We start from the raw sequence: 15,663 nt of genomic DNA, 5'->3' as shown, positions 1-15,663 counted from the left end.
CGGACTGGCCACGTCAACACTGGTACCCACTACTACGAAACTTGACTCGCAGCCCTCCATGGATCTTACCTCAATTCCCTCTGCTGTTAACCCAACAAAACTCTCAGATCCTTCACAGTCAACTAAGGACCTTAAATCTAGCTGCATGGAAAATACCTTAAATTATCAAACAACACTTCTCTCAAAGGACGTCCAGAATGTCATTTTGGAGGCCAGGAGGCCCAGCACCAGAAAGACTTACTCAGACAAATGGAAAAGATTTTGTGTATAGAGCCAGGCCAGAAGCCTAAATCCTGGCATCCCAAATATTCTGCAAATGCACCATTATCTAACTGAGATGCTACACAAAGGCCTTTCTTTCTCATCCATAAAGATCCATGCTTCAGCCATTTCAGCTCAATATGATACGGTTCCTCCCATTTTCTCTAATCCTTTGCTAAGGCAGTTTCTCAGAGGGGCAAAAAATATAAGACCCCCCCAGAAAACCACTAACTCCAACTTGGGATCTAAATTTTGTTCTGGAAAAGTTAACACTTCCTCCTTTCGAACCAGCCTTTTCAGCAGAGCTTCAATACTTGTCATGGAAGACGGCCCTGCTGCTGGCTATCACCTCAGCACGCAGAGTCTCAGAACTGCAGGCACTTATGTCAGTGGAACCTTTCATCATTTTCCATCAGGACAGAGTATCTTTACGCACCAACCCTTCCTTCATGCCAAAGGTAGTATCTAGTGTGGCTCTGTCAGACCATACACTTGCCCACCTTTTATCCAAACCCACAGAATAAAGGAGAAAGACTCCTTCACTCTTTGGACATTCACAGACAGTTACGTTACTATTTGGACAAGACAAAGGCCTTCAGAAAATCTGACCAACTCCTTGTATCTTATGCACCAGGCTCAGAAGGAAAGGCTATTTCAAAACAGACCATCTCCAAATGGATAGCACATTGCATCCGCTTTTGCTACTCACACCACGGGAAAGCAGTGCCTGCTAGTATTAGGTCTCACTCTACCAGGGCTACAGCAACCTCAGCAGCCTTCCTCCGAGGAGTCCCAACAAAGGACATTCTGGAGGCAGCTACCTGGAGTTCAGTGCACACCTCTTCACCAAGCATTACCACCTTCCTCTATACTCAAAAACCAGAGCTGGGTTTGCCACTGCAGTTCTGCAAAGCATCTTAGCTGCACCTAACCCAGTTTAGCTCCTACCACCCAACTATAGCTTTGGGACTCTACCCAAGTGTGATGACTGCAGCAGCATAGCACGATGAACATAGTACAGTTTTGTACCTACCATAAATGTAGATGTTTGAGTGGTTATGCTGCTGCAGTCCAGGTTACCCTCCCTCCATCCCCTCTACCTAACGATGCTTTTCTTATACCTCCATGTACTTCAACCTTTGGGATGCATGTCTATATGGTGTATTTGCTTACAACTAGTACCATTGTTTTGCACAAAGGTATGTTTTGCAAGCTTCTTATTTTGCCTTCTTAGTTTGGGGCACCTGCCATCTGGGGCAAGAAAAACTGAAGAAAATGGCGTTGGCTGCCTCTTTTATACCTCTGCCGCACTGACGTCAGGGAAGAAGTGACGACAACTGACGCCGGACCAAGGCTTTGGAATTCAGGCCGATTGCGGGACCGCCTGATGGCAGGATAACCCAAGTGTGATGACTGCAGCAGCATAACCACTCGAACATCTACATTTATGGTAGGTACAAAACTGTACTTTAGGGATAGCACAATCCATGCACTCGTGTAAGTGCTTATAAAGTGCATTTGTGTGTAGGATTCAGCAGTCATACCTCTATTGTCAGTCTGCATGGATGTCGTGAAGTTGGCTTTGGAGAAATTTTTTACGGTGGTTTCACTAATGGGAGGGGTGGGATATGGATGTCTAGGGTGATTAGCTTGTGGTCAGATCTGACAAATGAGGAATTGACCTCTGGTGTGGAACACCGGTCGCCCATGATGGTAATGACCAGGTCTAGGATATTGTTGCCCCTGGTCAGGGTGTGGATAAGTTGATCCAAGGCTTTGGAATTTATGAATTCCAGAAAACGTTGAGCAAAAGTGTTGGTACATGAGTATTTTTCCCAGTTAATGGTGGGGTAGTTGAAATCGCCCATTATTAGGGTGTTGGGTTGTACCCTAATTTTCCATTATATCAAGAAATGAGGAGTGGGAATCTTGGGGCATGGTGGGGGATCTGTAGCAACCTACAATTTGGATTGCATTCTTGCCCAGAGTTAGTTGCACTTGGATAATCTCAGATGCGTTAATGCTGAGCAACTAGCCTGGAGGTGTGGATATCTTTATTGAATATGGACACAGAGATAAGAGAATAATTGCATAAGTAAAAACCCTCACCATCTCCTCAAATATGTTCTTTAATTTTATTGAACAACAAGGTATCCTGAGAGAGTACCAGTGCTTTACTTGGGCACACATAAGTAGCTTTTGTACATGTTGACCAATTTATAAGAAAGTATGAAGTGCAATTGTAATTCCAATTGGCAATATTTTTTTATCTTTTTAATACAAAACCTTGATTACCCAATGCATTCACGATTTAAAGGCAGTCTACCTTTCTATCCATGCAGAGTTGTCTGGAATTCAGCCTGCGGATTCAAGAATTTATAGAACTCATCCGTCAGAACAAAAGACTGGATGCTGTCAGGTATGAAGTATCATTTGATATTAACATCCTTGTGTTTCAAAATATTGCACTTCTGTTCTTTTAATAACTTCAGACTGAGCTCCTTGACTTCAGTTATATTCAAAGAAAACAAACACCACTGCGATAAAGTGAAGCTTGTAAATCAGCAAATATCCAAAGAAAGAAAACAGCTTCACAACACCAAGTTAAAGAAGTTTAATAAGTGTCCTATAGCAAGACCAAAGCTTTCGGACAAAGTCCTTCATCAGTGTTACAAAGTTACTTCCACGTGTATACAATTTACATCATCCAAAAGACATCACATGACACAACCCAACCTATCAAAACAGTTAATTTTCATTAAATCCTGTTATAAAATTTTAAAATCACATGCATATATTTTCCTTTCCATAAAAATATATACTTAAAATCTATAAGAAACATATTTATCAAGATCTTATACATTGCTAAGTTTTAAAGTTGGTTTAAGAGAAACTTGTTTATTAATTCCTGGTGGAGAGTGTGCATGAAGACGAATAATCCAGTCATATTCCTTAGTTTCAAGCTTCGTGTTAATGTCACCCCTTCTCAGACTGGGTTCCATAACCTCTATAACCCTAAATAAAAAGCTATGTGCTTTTCCATTATCATTTGTATGCTTCGCCAATGCATTTGTCAGTACACCTCTCCTGATGCCTGATTTATGCTCAATAATTCTATTTTTAAGTTTTCGGGTAGACTTTCCCACATAAAATGATGTACATGATTTGCATGTAGCTAAATAAACTACTAATGATGTATTGCATGTTGCTAAACATTTAAAGTAAAACTTTTTCATAGTTACAGAGTGGGTAAAAACATTGGAATAGCAAATATCAGAACAACAAGAACAATTGAAACATGAAAATGTACCTTTCCTATTAGAAGTTCAAGATATTTTCTTATTTAAAGAAAAATCCTTGTAGCATAAACGTTGCTTAAGATTGCTACTACAATTCTTTTATGTAAAAAGTTTTTTTTCCTGAACAATATGGTTAAGGCCGGGTAAAGCTCTTAATATACCCCAATTTCTTAATATCCTCAATTTGCTTACTACTCCTAGTATATGTCATCATATATATATGGAGTAAATAGTGTAAGACAGATCTTACGTAAATGTAGTAATTTTACAGCTAGACAGGTTGAAACTTTTTCTGAATTACTGGTGATAACCTTGGAGAACAATGTTTCTCTTCAGACAGATGTACCATCAACAACTGGGTATAGCTATGGGTAGTCCAGAGGCCAGTACATATGCTAACCGTACTCTTGGAAATTGGGAAGATGCCTTTGTCTTTAATGAAAATAAGAATATGTATCGATCTAACACTCTTTTCTACAAGCGTTTTGTAGATGATGTCTTTATTGTGTGGCATTGTAATGAAGATGTACTTAATTTTGTATGTTATTTGAACCAAACAACAAATGTTGTGAGCTTTGAAATAACATTTTCTAGGATGGATATAAATTATTTGGATGGTAGAATCCAACTGAAAGGGCAACATATAAATACCAGCATATATAAAAGAGGTGCATACTAACAAATTATATGCATAGAAAGAGTATGCATGCTGGACATGTTTTTAAGAGGGTTGTAAAGAGTCAATATATGAGAGTTAATAGACTCAATACTGATGATAATATATGTACTAGGCAGATGATGGACATGACTCATGAATTTACTGAGAGAGGGTATGATGTGACCCATTTAACCAACCGTAGAGAGGAAGTGATGGGGCAGAGATGGAATGAAGTTCAACCATATTTTTCAAATGGTGGGTATATATCCAGCAGGGAACGAAATAATGATGCGTCTGGACACTTGAGATATATCATAACATATAGTAGTAGTAGTAAGCCAATTGAGGATATTATAAGACGAAATTGGGGTATATTAAGAGCTTTACCCTGTCTTAACCATATTGTTCTGGAGAAACCCCTTTTTACATACAAGAATTGTAGCAATCTTAAGCAACATTTATGCTACAAGGATTTTTCTTTAAATAAGAAAACATCTTCCACTTCTGATAGGAAAGGTACATTTTCATGTTTCAGTTGATGTCCTTCATGGATGCATCTGCACAAATGCTTTCTTTGGTGCAGGCCTTGGGCTTCATGGCATCATGCATAATCTTGGTCCCATTTGCCAGACTACATGATTGAACATACAGTTATCCCCTAAAGAATTTATGGTCCCCACAGTCCTAACACTAAAAATCTAAAGAATTCCATTTATGGTATAAAGACACAGTTAGTCTACAACCAGAGCCTGCTCTCCGCATTAAAAACAGGCCTTCAGATCAATGCCCAGGTCAGACCATCACAACAAGCAGGCCCCACACCTAAACGATGGGGGCACAAAGCAGACCATGCCATCAGCAAAGACGACGGAGGATGGGGGGACCACCACCACATGCTGCAAGGTAATCAGAAATAAAAAGACTTGGACAGGAAATCAAACCAATCCAAAAATTCAAAACATAAACAAGAGGGCCAAAGGACAAACAACACCACATGCACCACAGTCAAGTGGTAGGGAGGCACTTCATACCCCCTATGCAGAATGACCTTGGCAGACAGTGGACCCTGGCTCAGCCACAATTCAGCATCACAGGCAATATTTGTACTGGATTGTGGCACTCAGCTAGCAGATACAGACACAGATATACTAAATAATTGGAACTATGTTCCTCTAGCAGACATATTCAAAGAACCATCAAGATGCCCAACACTGACAACAGACCCCAACATCTTCTCAACCACTCAATCACCAGCTCAAAAATTTGCATGGGACCTAAACCCATCACACAAGGACATCTCACTCACTTCCATCAAGAAGGAGCCAAGGGCATTCTTCAGTGACAAACTCCTCTTTGACTCACTTCAACTAACTAAAATCAAGGAAAACAGCATAACGCCATAACTAATATCCTTTGAAACACGCCCTACTAACAAATATGAACACTTCTGAACATGCAATAATGATGATGGTACCCTGATACCAAGACAACACTCTCTGTCACTGCATACAGACATACCTCTGATGCCTTTGTACACCTCTCAGATGCAACTAACTGACAGCAGCTAATTGTTCTTGTTGTTCTGATATTTGCTCTTGCAATGTTTTTACTCACCCTATAACTATGAAAAAGCTTTACTTCAAATGTTTAGCAACATGTAATACATCACTAGTGGTTTATTTAGCTACATGCAAATCATGTACATCATTTTATGAGTATAAAGAGATGAGGCGCATGGCAAAGAGAGAGGTGGCGAAAGCTAAGGATAAGGCGTATGGAGAGCTGCATAAGAGATTGGACACTAAAGAGGGAGAAAAGGACCTGTACCGATTGGCTAGACAGAGGGACAGAGCTGGGAAAGATGTGCAGCAAGTAAGGGTGATAAAGGGTAGTGAGGGAAAGGTACTCACAAGAGGAGGAGAGTGTGTTGAGTAGATGGAAAGAGTATTTTGAGAGGCTGATGAATGAAGAGAATGAGAGAGAGAGAAGGTTGGATGATGTGGGGATAGTGAATCAGGAAGTGAAACAGATTAGCAAGGAGGAAGTAAGGACAGCTATGAAGAGGATGAAGAAAGGCTGTTGGCCCAGATGACATCCCAACGGAAGCATGGAGGTGCTTAGGAGAAATGGCAGTGGAATTTTTAACTAGATTATTTAATGAAATTTTGGAAAGTCAGAGGATGCCTGAGGAGTGGAGAAAGTGTTTTGGTACCTATCTTTAAGAATAAGGGTGATGTGCAGAGTTGCAGTAACTACAGAGGGATAAAATTGATCAGTCACAGCTTGAAGTTATGGGAGAGAGTAGTAGAAGCTAGGTTAAGAAGGGAGGTGATGATTAGTGATCAGCAGTATGGTTTCATGCCAGGAAAGAGCACTACAGATGCAATGTTTGCTATGAGAGTGTTATTGGAGAAATACAGAGAAGGTCAGAAGGAGATGCATTGTGTCTTTGTAGACTTGGAGAAAGCCTATGACAGGGTGCCTAGAGAAGAGTTGTGGTATTGTATGAGGAAGTCTGGAGCGGCAGAGAAGTATGTAAGAGTGGTACAGGATATGTACAAGGGTAGTGTGACAGTGGTGAGGACTGCAGTGGGAGTGACAGATCCGTTTAAGGTGGAGGTGGGATTACATCAAGGATCAGCTCTGAGTCCTTCCTTATTTGCAGTGGTGAAGGACAGGTTGACAGATGAGATCAGACAGGAGGCCCCGTGGACTGTGATGTTTGCAGATGACATTGTGATCTGTAGTGAGAGTAGGAATCAGGTTGAGGAGACTCTGGAGAGGTGGAGATATGCTCTAGAGAGCAGAGGAGTGAAGGTCAGCAGGGCTAAGACAGAATATATGTGTGTAAATGAGAGGGAGGGTAGAGGAATTGTGAGGATGCAGGGAGTAGAGTTGGTAAAGGTGGACGAGTTTAAGTACTTGGGATCAACAGTTCAGAGTAATGGTGAATGTGGAAGAGAGGTGAAGAAGAGAGTACAGGCAGGGTGGAATGGGTGGAGAAGAGTGTCAGGAGTGATTTGTGACAGACGGGTACCAGTAAGAGTGAAAGAGAAGGGTCTACAAGACAGTAGTGAGACCAGCTATGTTATATGGGTTGGAGAAAGTGGCATTGACAAAAAGGCAGGAGTCAAAGTTGGATGTGGCAGAGTTAAAGATGTTAAGATTTGCACTCTGTGTGACTAGAATGGATAGGATTAGGAATCTGTATATTAGAGGGTCAGCTCATGTTGGACAGTTTGGAGAAAAAGCAAGAGACGAGATTGTGTTGGTTTGGACATGTGCTGAGGAGGGATGATGGGTATATTGGGAAAAAGATGCTAAGGATGGAGCTGCCAGGTAAGAGGAAAAGAGGAAGGCCTAAGATAAGGTTTATGGACGTGGTGAGGGAAGACATGCAGGCGGTTGGTGTGACAGAGCAAGATGCAGAGGATAGGAAGAAATGGAAAGAGATGATCCGCTGTGGCGACCCCTAACGGGAAAAGCCGAAAGATGATGATGATGATTATGCAGACTCTCCACAAGGAATTAATAAAGAAGTTTCTCTTACACCAATTTTAAAACATAGACAGCAGTGTATAATATCTTGATAAATATATATGTTTGTTATAGATTTTAAGTATATTTTTTTATGGAAATGAAAATATATGTATGTGATTTTAAAATTTTATAACAGGATTTAATGAAAATGAATTATGTTTTTATAGGTTGGGTTGTGTCATGTGATGTCTTTTGGATAATATAAATTTTATACATGTGGAAGTAATTTTGTAACACTGATGAAGGACTTTGAAAGCTTTCGTCTTGGTATATGACAGTTATTAAACTTCTTTAACTTGCTGCTGTGAAGCTGTTTTTCTCTCTCTTTTTTTTTTTCTTCGGATATTTACTTCAGTTATGGTCCCATCAGTTTGTTTGGGCGTAGCTGCTTAATGCACTGGTGTAGTGATTTTAGGTCCATTGTTTTCCAGAAAATACTGAGTTTTAATATTGAAGCTAATGGTGCTTATCGAAGGTGTAGTAGTTTGTCTACGACATCTAATACTTGGTATGACTATGTCTGTGTTTATTATGAACATGCTGTTCGTGAGATTAGTTTTTAATTTTGCATAAAAAAAAATATGTTGCATCCTGTGACTCGTCCACTTTCATCTGAACTTTGTTACCCTCTCCACCTTTGATGCTATGGACAGATGCCATTTTGGTAGTGTAGTGTGCCATCAGATCAGTAGTATCAGAAGACACTCCCAGCAGTGTTTTTCTGTATTGCAAAATCCTAAGACAGTGATGCATTATGTTCCAAGACAGTGAGGTGCCTGTAAATTATTAGCTAATCTTTTCACTTTAATTATTTGTTAGTGATGATCTTACTTGGAGAGAGTCATTTGTAAGTAACAGATAAGACTTTTCTGAGAACCATTGGTCTACAGAAACTCATACATTCTAATGATATGCCTATAAACGTGTCAGTTGTCTCCCAGCATTGCACATTTCCAGATATCTGAAGGGCACACTCAGCCCCATACTCCCCAGTATTTTTTCTTCCATTTGCACATTTAGGATCTCAGTCCTGACATTTATCAAAAGAAAGTTCCCATATTCATTGTCAAAAAACTAGTCAGAACCTTAGTGTTCCTCTGTTCAAATTACCACACATTTTTGTGTAACTACTGTCTGGAAAAGGTGTAATTTGAAAGAAAGTTATAGATGTCCTCAAGTTAACCCAGCTACAGCAGAAGGTAGTGTCAAAAGCTTGTGGCCTAATCATCTAGTCATAAGATGGCAGCACCGGAAATGTAGCCAGCTCAGACTGGTAACCTGTATTTCCAGCATCATCCCAGTCATGAATCCAAGTAATATGGTAAGGTATGGGAGCATGAGAATGGCATGCTTCAAACTCTGTGTCAAGTCCGTCACCTGAGAGAAAGGAAGGCTGTGTCCTTTCACAGTCTGTGATATGTCTCTTGAATAGTGATGCTTCAACCATGTGCCAGTTATTGGTTGTTGAAATGGAGGTGGCACTCTGTTGCTGCCACATTTGAGGCTGATTCCAGGGTGCCACTTCTACCCATCCAGTGTTGCAGCATGTGTATTACTGGTCTGTTTATGCAGTGTAGGTCCTTGAGTCCTTAGTGAACGTGGGCATAGAGTACCTTTTTCTCCTTCCCAGGTTCCTCCTGTCCTGGTGAGAGCTGAGGAGATGCCTTCTGGGCCTGTGGTTATTCATACTTAGATTGTTGGACAGATGAGTGATGAGGCATCTTGTGAGATTTCACTTGATGGGTGTAGGATCTGACCCTGAAGGAATTCAATTTGACAGTAGCACAGAATGCTGTGCAGGTCTGCTATGAGTAGGCATCTTTTGTGGCTTGTGCATTCTTCCTGGCTTGTGGCATATTGCATGACCCTCAGTCCACACCTGCCTTTCATCTCATACCTGAGACACAAACTAATGTTAAATCTAGCTCAAGGAAGGTGTCTTCTTCTGTGTCTAAATACACTTGGGAGAGATTCCTTGGGTACTTGAGGTTCTTATCTTTAAGACTGATAAGAATAATGAGGGCATCTACCTCTTTCTTTGGTGAGATGCTCATACTGATGAGTTTGCCTTTAGAATTGAATGCATCTCTATTGCTTTCTTCTCATTAGTGGCTTAGCTGCTGTTTTCAGATGGTCATCTGTCTGAGTCTGCTCTTAAGGATGCTGTGATTGTAGCATGAAGGAACTGGCAATCTGATCCTTCAGCTCCTAAGAAGGCTGATGCCTTCACTGAACCCCTGAAAAAATAGTGTCCATCCATACCATACATTATAGAGTAGATTATGATGCCTTTGGTCCAGTATTTGGTATCTAAGACTACAGCATACTTTAGTTTTGCCACTGGGTAAGCAGTTCAAGACTTTGGATAGGTTGGTGTGCAGGTGTTTTCCTCTGCCATTCTGGGACTCGGGGGGGGGGGGGGGGTCTTGAATTAGCAGTCTCATCTGTCCTGGATGCAGTCTTCATTTGTGTACCACACTATAGAAAAGCTCCCTATACTCTCTCTGATTCTTGTTTCAAGGATTCTGTGGGGGGAAAAAAAAGTTTACCTGACATAGTTAGACCAGTCTTTTTCAAAAGCACACATTGAAAGAAAACATAGGTTGATTTTAAAAGGGCCTTTCCCCTATGACAGGAGTGACCCAGTGTCAAAGGAAAAATATACTTTAAAAATGATCAAAACACGGTAGGTTCAGGTTAAGGCACTTTAATCTTGCAGCAAGGAGACAAAAACGTGCTAATACAGAGTTTGTCTAACCAGAAACAGGAAATGCATTCATTTTTATAGGTTATCAAATTAATCCTGTCCTACCATGCTGATGTAACAGATTACCACCTTTTCATCATCATCTGCTGACCATCTTTCCCATGAATTTCTGCTGATTTAAACAATTTTTGTGTGAAACTTCCTGAGGAAAACAACATGGCCTTGGTTACTTTCAGTTAGATACTTGTTATGTTACATTCAAGATACTATGGCTAAATCAAGCACAATGCTAGCAGTTCATTTCTTGCCTACCTTATCTCTAAACTACTGCAGCTGCAGAGGTTCCCATCCTCTGAACAAGGCTGTTTGTCTAAAGTCATTACATTTATAATATAGAGTATTGTTCATTCATATGCTTCTGACCTAGCAGATAAACACCTGCTTCTCAAGTACATTTCCACAAGGCATAAACAAGAATATTGCTGTGCTAGCAGTTACTAGGTCAGAGGGCAACTTGCAAGTTTCAGTAAGCATGCTGCAGTTTTAGAAAAGCATCTTTTTTCAGTCTCATATGAAACTCAATTTGTATATAACACAGTGCATGAAAAATAGAATGAAAAGCATATTAAAAACACTTGATTATTGATTTGGCATTAAGCATACACACATTAATACATATTTTTCATCTCCCTCCTGTTAATACTTTTTATTCTATTTTCAAAAAAGGATAAACAGCTTGCTTCTTTTCCTAACCTCTTCCATTCAGGGTTTGCAGTTAAGAAAGTCATTCAGTTTAAACTTTTATGAAAGTGTCTCGCATTCTAGCAGCCCTTCAAATTCAGTACTTTGATACATAGTCTCAGATACGGATATATTTATGAATTCTTTAATTTCTTCATGCAGGGGATTCCTCAACAAATACAAACTCCTGTTAGGAGTAATCCTACCCCAATAGGAATCAATATGTTCAAAAAATGGAGCCCCACCCCCCGAAGGCATTCTGAAAAAACTCTGTCAGAGGGTTTGGGCCTGGTTTGGTCATGGCCGACACTTGCTGAATCACCTCGAGATGGTCGTTCATCTCATGCTGATGGTCAGGAATGAACGCACAGCACTCTTCTTTGATTAAAGCGCAAGTTCCACCTCTCGCCGCTAGGGTGAAGTCAAGAGCCATTCGGTTTTGAAGCACTACAGTTCTCATGGAATTCAGTTCATCAGTTATCAGTTCAAGGGCAGAAAAAGTCGCATTACTCATTATTTCGAGAAGTTTGGACAGTTTTCGCAGCTCCCATATTGATTTGACTCCGCCATACATGGGTGATATACCTGCCCAGGGTATAACAGCATCACTCAAGTCCATGTGCACAAGCTTGGTTCCCACATTACGATGGTCTTTCCACCCTGCTTCGATTCGTCCCACTGGATTCTCAGGTTTCTTAACAGTCTTTTTGGTTACGTCTCGAGTATTTCAAATACTCCCCTGAGGCAAATCTGCAGTGTGTCGGATGGCCGGAACCAGGTATCCCAAAAAACAACTGGCAGACCAATTCTCAGGTAACCATTTATATGCCTTTTTACCACATACAAAATAACAATCCTCTACCCTAGTCATTACTTTGTTACGAAATGACTGCCCTGCATGAAACATTTTCCTATCTATTACTGATAACTGTTTGAAAAGTACAGGATTGTGCTGTACCTGATCAAGAGTTTTATGCATAGATTTCAGAAATGAGTCAGAATCTGTACTACAAGATCCACTCAAATCATTTGGTTTTCTATAACATTTATACTGTACTGTAACATTGCATTTACTCCATCCAACTTGGATGGAGTCATTTTTATAAAAACATACAATTCCTTTTTGTGTCACAGGCAAATACAGTGCTACCTTATCTTGTGCTTTAATAGCAACTGTGTCAAAAACCTGATTTTCCCATGTCTCATTGACCCCTAGGGGGATAGCGGTCATTAATAAACCCCCGTATGCTGTTGGTATGGCCGTACAGACCCAGCAGTTCGAAACATTAAAAGTCTCTGCTTACACACATGTAATTGCCTGATAAGTGTTAAAGTTCAGATGCCAGTCTATATTTGGTTCATTACGTCTAATCAGTTCAACCTTTGTGGCAGGAAAAAAGAACGGCCACAGCAAAAAGAACAATGTGATCAATATTGCAATAAAAACAATCATACAAGTTTTCTGAGGTTGCTTAATGTCTCTACTCACTCTGTATCTGGTCATTTTGTTCTTGTTGTGCAACAGTAACAAAGTTTTTGTCCAGTTCAAAGTCTTTAACCAGTTTACAGTGCGTCAAATGAATCTAGGAAGCTCGCTCTGCGATCTTGACTGCAGTGGGTGTCGACAGTAGTACCTGGTATGGACCTTCCCACTTCAGAGAACTCCAATTCTTCCATTTCACAATCTTCACCCAGACCCAGGTGCCTGGGGCTACTGGTGCTTTCGATTTCAATTGCTCTTTATCTGAAACAGAATTTAACTGCAAAAGTTTGTTGTTCAAAAATCGCCCCATATATCCTGCAAGTGAACTATCAGCCTCCTGCTCTGTAGACATGAGAGGTTTCCACTGAGGTGTATAATATGCCCTCCCAAACAAAGTTTCAAAAGGAGTTAATCCCTTTACATTTGGAACAGTTCTCATGCTCAAAAGTGCTAAAGGCAAACAGTGCACCCAGTTTTTCTGTGTCTCTTCTATCAACTTCCTAAGCTTATTCTTCAATACCCCATTGTGCCTCTCTACTAGCCCTGCAGATTGAGTGTGGTACGCACAGTGGTTCTTTAACGATATCCCAAAATAACGACTGAGTTGTTGGATTGTTTGGTTCATGAAATGTGTCCTGTTATCACTATAAATCTTTTCCAGTCTACCAAATCTAGGTATAATTTCTTTAACGAGGACCTTTGCAACAGTAGCTGCATCTGGATTTTTGGTAGGAAACGTTTCTACCCATTTGGAAAACATGTCTATAATAACAAGGCAATATTTCTTATTCTCACATTTATCCAATTCTATGAAATCCATACAGATAGTATGGAACGGATATGGTGGTGTAGGAAAATTCCCTCGCTTAGGCTTCAACGCCCCTTGTGCATGATGCTTGTTACAAACATGGCATGCTGCACAAAAATTTTTTGTATTGTTTGTAAACCCGTAGGTTGTAAACACTCGATTCACTAACTGTACCATCCCCCCTGTTGAGACGTGGCTCTGCCCATGGCTCAACGACGCTGCATATCTAAACAGATTAGATGGCAAAATTGGTTTCTTTTCCTTGGAGATGTACAGTCCCTTTTCGAGGATTGCTCCTCGTTTTATCCACTTTTGTTTCTCAATATTTGTAGTAAGTGTCTGCATTGTTTTTAACATTTCTAAATCTAAAATCTCTGAGGGTTGTAATTCCTTACTCAGAAGAAAAGTTTCTGTGGCTGAGGCTGCCTGCTTTGCAGCTGTATCAACCCGTGCATTACCTTTTGAAATTCTATCCTGTTGTTTCGTATGAGCTACACATTTGCAAATAGCTACTTTTTTAGGTAACTGAATTGAATCTAACAAATCTAAAATAAGTTGCGCATGATTAATCTGTTTACCAGTAGATGTTATCATTCCTCTATTTTTCCACTGTTGCGCAAAAACATGTACAGTAGAAAAAGCATACTGTCAGTATAAATGTTCACTTTCTTACCTTTTGCTAAGGAACATGCCCTTGTTAAGGCAATCAATTCTGCTGCTTGTGCAGATAAGTTGTGTGGTAAAGATTTTGCTTCTAAAGTTTCAGTATCAGAAACTACTGCATACCCCACTAGGTTCTGTCCTGTAGGACCCCTCCTGCACGAGCTGTCCACATAGCATGTCACTTCGGCATCATCCAAGGGAACATCCGTAAGGTCTTGTCTAGGTAATGTTTTTTGTTCAATCTCCTGCAGGCAGCAGTGTGGTTTGCCATCTGCAGGGGTTGGAAGCAAAGTTGACGGATTCAAAGTTTTGCATCATTCAATTGTCATATGAGGTTGGCTCAACAGTATGGTCATACAGGAAAGATGCCTAGCTGGAGAAAGATATGCCACTTTTTCTTGCAGTAAAATAATTGCAACTGCATGAGGCACTCTCAATGTGAGAGGGTGGAATAACACTACTAAGGCTGAAGCCTGCACTGCCATTGCAGCTGCAACTACTGCTTGTACACAGTGGGGCAAGGATCACGCCACTGGGTCTAACTGTGATGAATAGTAAGCTATGGGGCGTTGTTTGTCCCCATGTTGCTGTGTCAATACTGATGTCATATAACCTTGCTTACAATCTACAGTTTGGATAAATTGCTTGTTATAGTTTGGTAATCCTAAAACTAAGGATGATGCTATCAATTGTTTCAACTTACAGAAATCTGCTTCTGCTTCAGGTGTCCATTGTAATAAATCTTGTGCTGCCGTCGGCTTTTTAAATATTAAATCGGCCAGTGGAGCAGATTCCAAAGCATAGTTTGGTATCCAACTCCGACAAAAATTAGTAGTTCCCAGGAAGGACATCATTTCCTTCTTGGTAGTTGGTCTAGGTGCTTGTAAATTTGCTGTTTTTCTGTCTTCGTCTAATATTCTACCTTCTTTGGAAATTACATATCCCAAGTACTTAACTTGTTTTCTCCAAAGCTGTAACTTGTCTTTGTTTACTTTGTGACCTTGAGTAGCTAAAAATCGTAATAAAGCTATCGTGTCCTCCTTGCATTCTTGCTGGGTTGGGGCTGCCAGCAGAATGTCATCTACATAAAGTAGAATCTGACTACCTTTCGGTGGGATAAATCCTGCCAGGTTGCTTGCCATTTCCTGTGCAAATATTGTTGGACTTTCACAATATCCCTGTGGTAATCTGGTATATGTGTACCGCTTTCCCTGAAATGTCAGTGCAAACCAATATTGGCTGTCAGGGTGTATCGGTATCGAGAAGAAAGCATTACTAATGTCTACCACTGAAAAATATTTTTGTTCCGGCTTTAAATCATTCAGTACGGTGTGTGGATCTGGCACTGTTGGTGCCCTGGGTATAACTGCATTATTTACAGCTTGTAAGTCTTGGACCATACGCCATTCCCAGTTTGCTTTCTTTACAGGAAATAAAGGTGTATTACATGGTGAATCAGGAGATTCTATTAAGACTCCTTCCTTAAGTAAGGCTGCTATGATA

General features: G+C 40.3%; 1 protein-coding gene across 1 annotated transcript in view; it reads left to right on the top strand.

Annotated features, from left to right (window-relative positions):
• The window catches only part of MAEA (macrophage erythroblast attacher, E3 ubiquitin ligase), a 1,186,461-nt gene that overhangs the window by 591,367 nt on the left and 579,431 nt on the right, over positions 1 to 15,663 (top strand). The window contains exon 6 of the mRNA XM_044062323.1: positions 2,604 to 2,680. Within this exon, the coding sequence (XP_043918258.1) occupies positions 2,604 to 2,680 (77 nt within the window). The remainder of the gene's footprint in view (positions 1 to 2,603; positions 2,681 to 15,663) is intronic.

Source organism: Protopterus annectens, chromosome 2.part1 (assembly GCF_019279795.1).
Source record: "Protopterus annectens isolate FY-2018-M chromosome 2.part1, PAN1.0, whole genome shotgun sequence".
NCBI classification, from domain to species: Eukaryota; Metazoa; Chordata; order Ceratodontiformes; family Protopteridae; genus Protopterus; species Protopterus annectens.
This window is presented reverse-complemented; position numbering and strand designations above follow the sequence as displayed.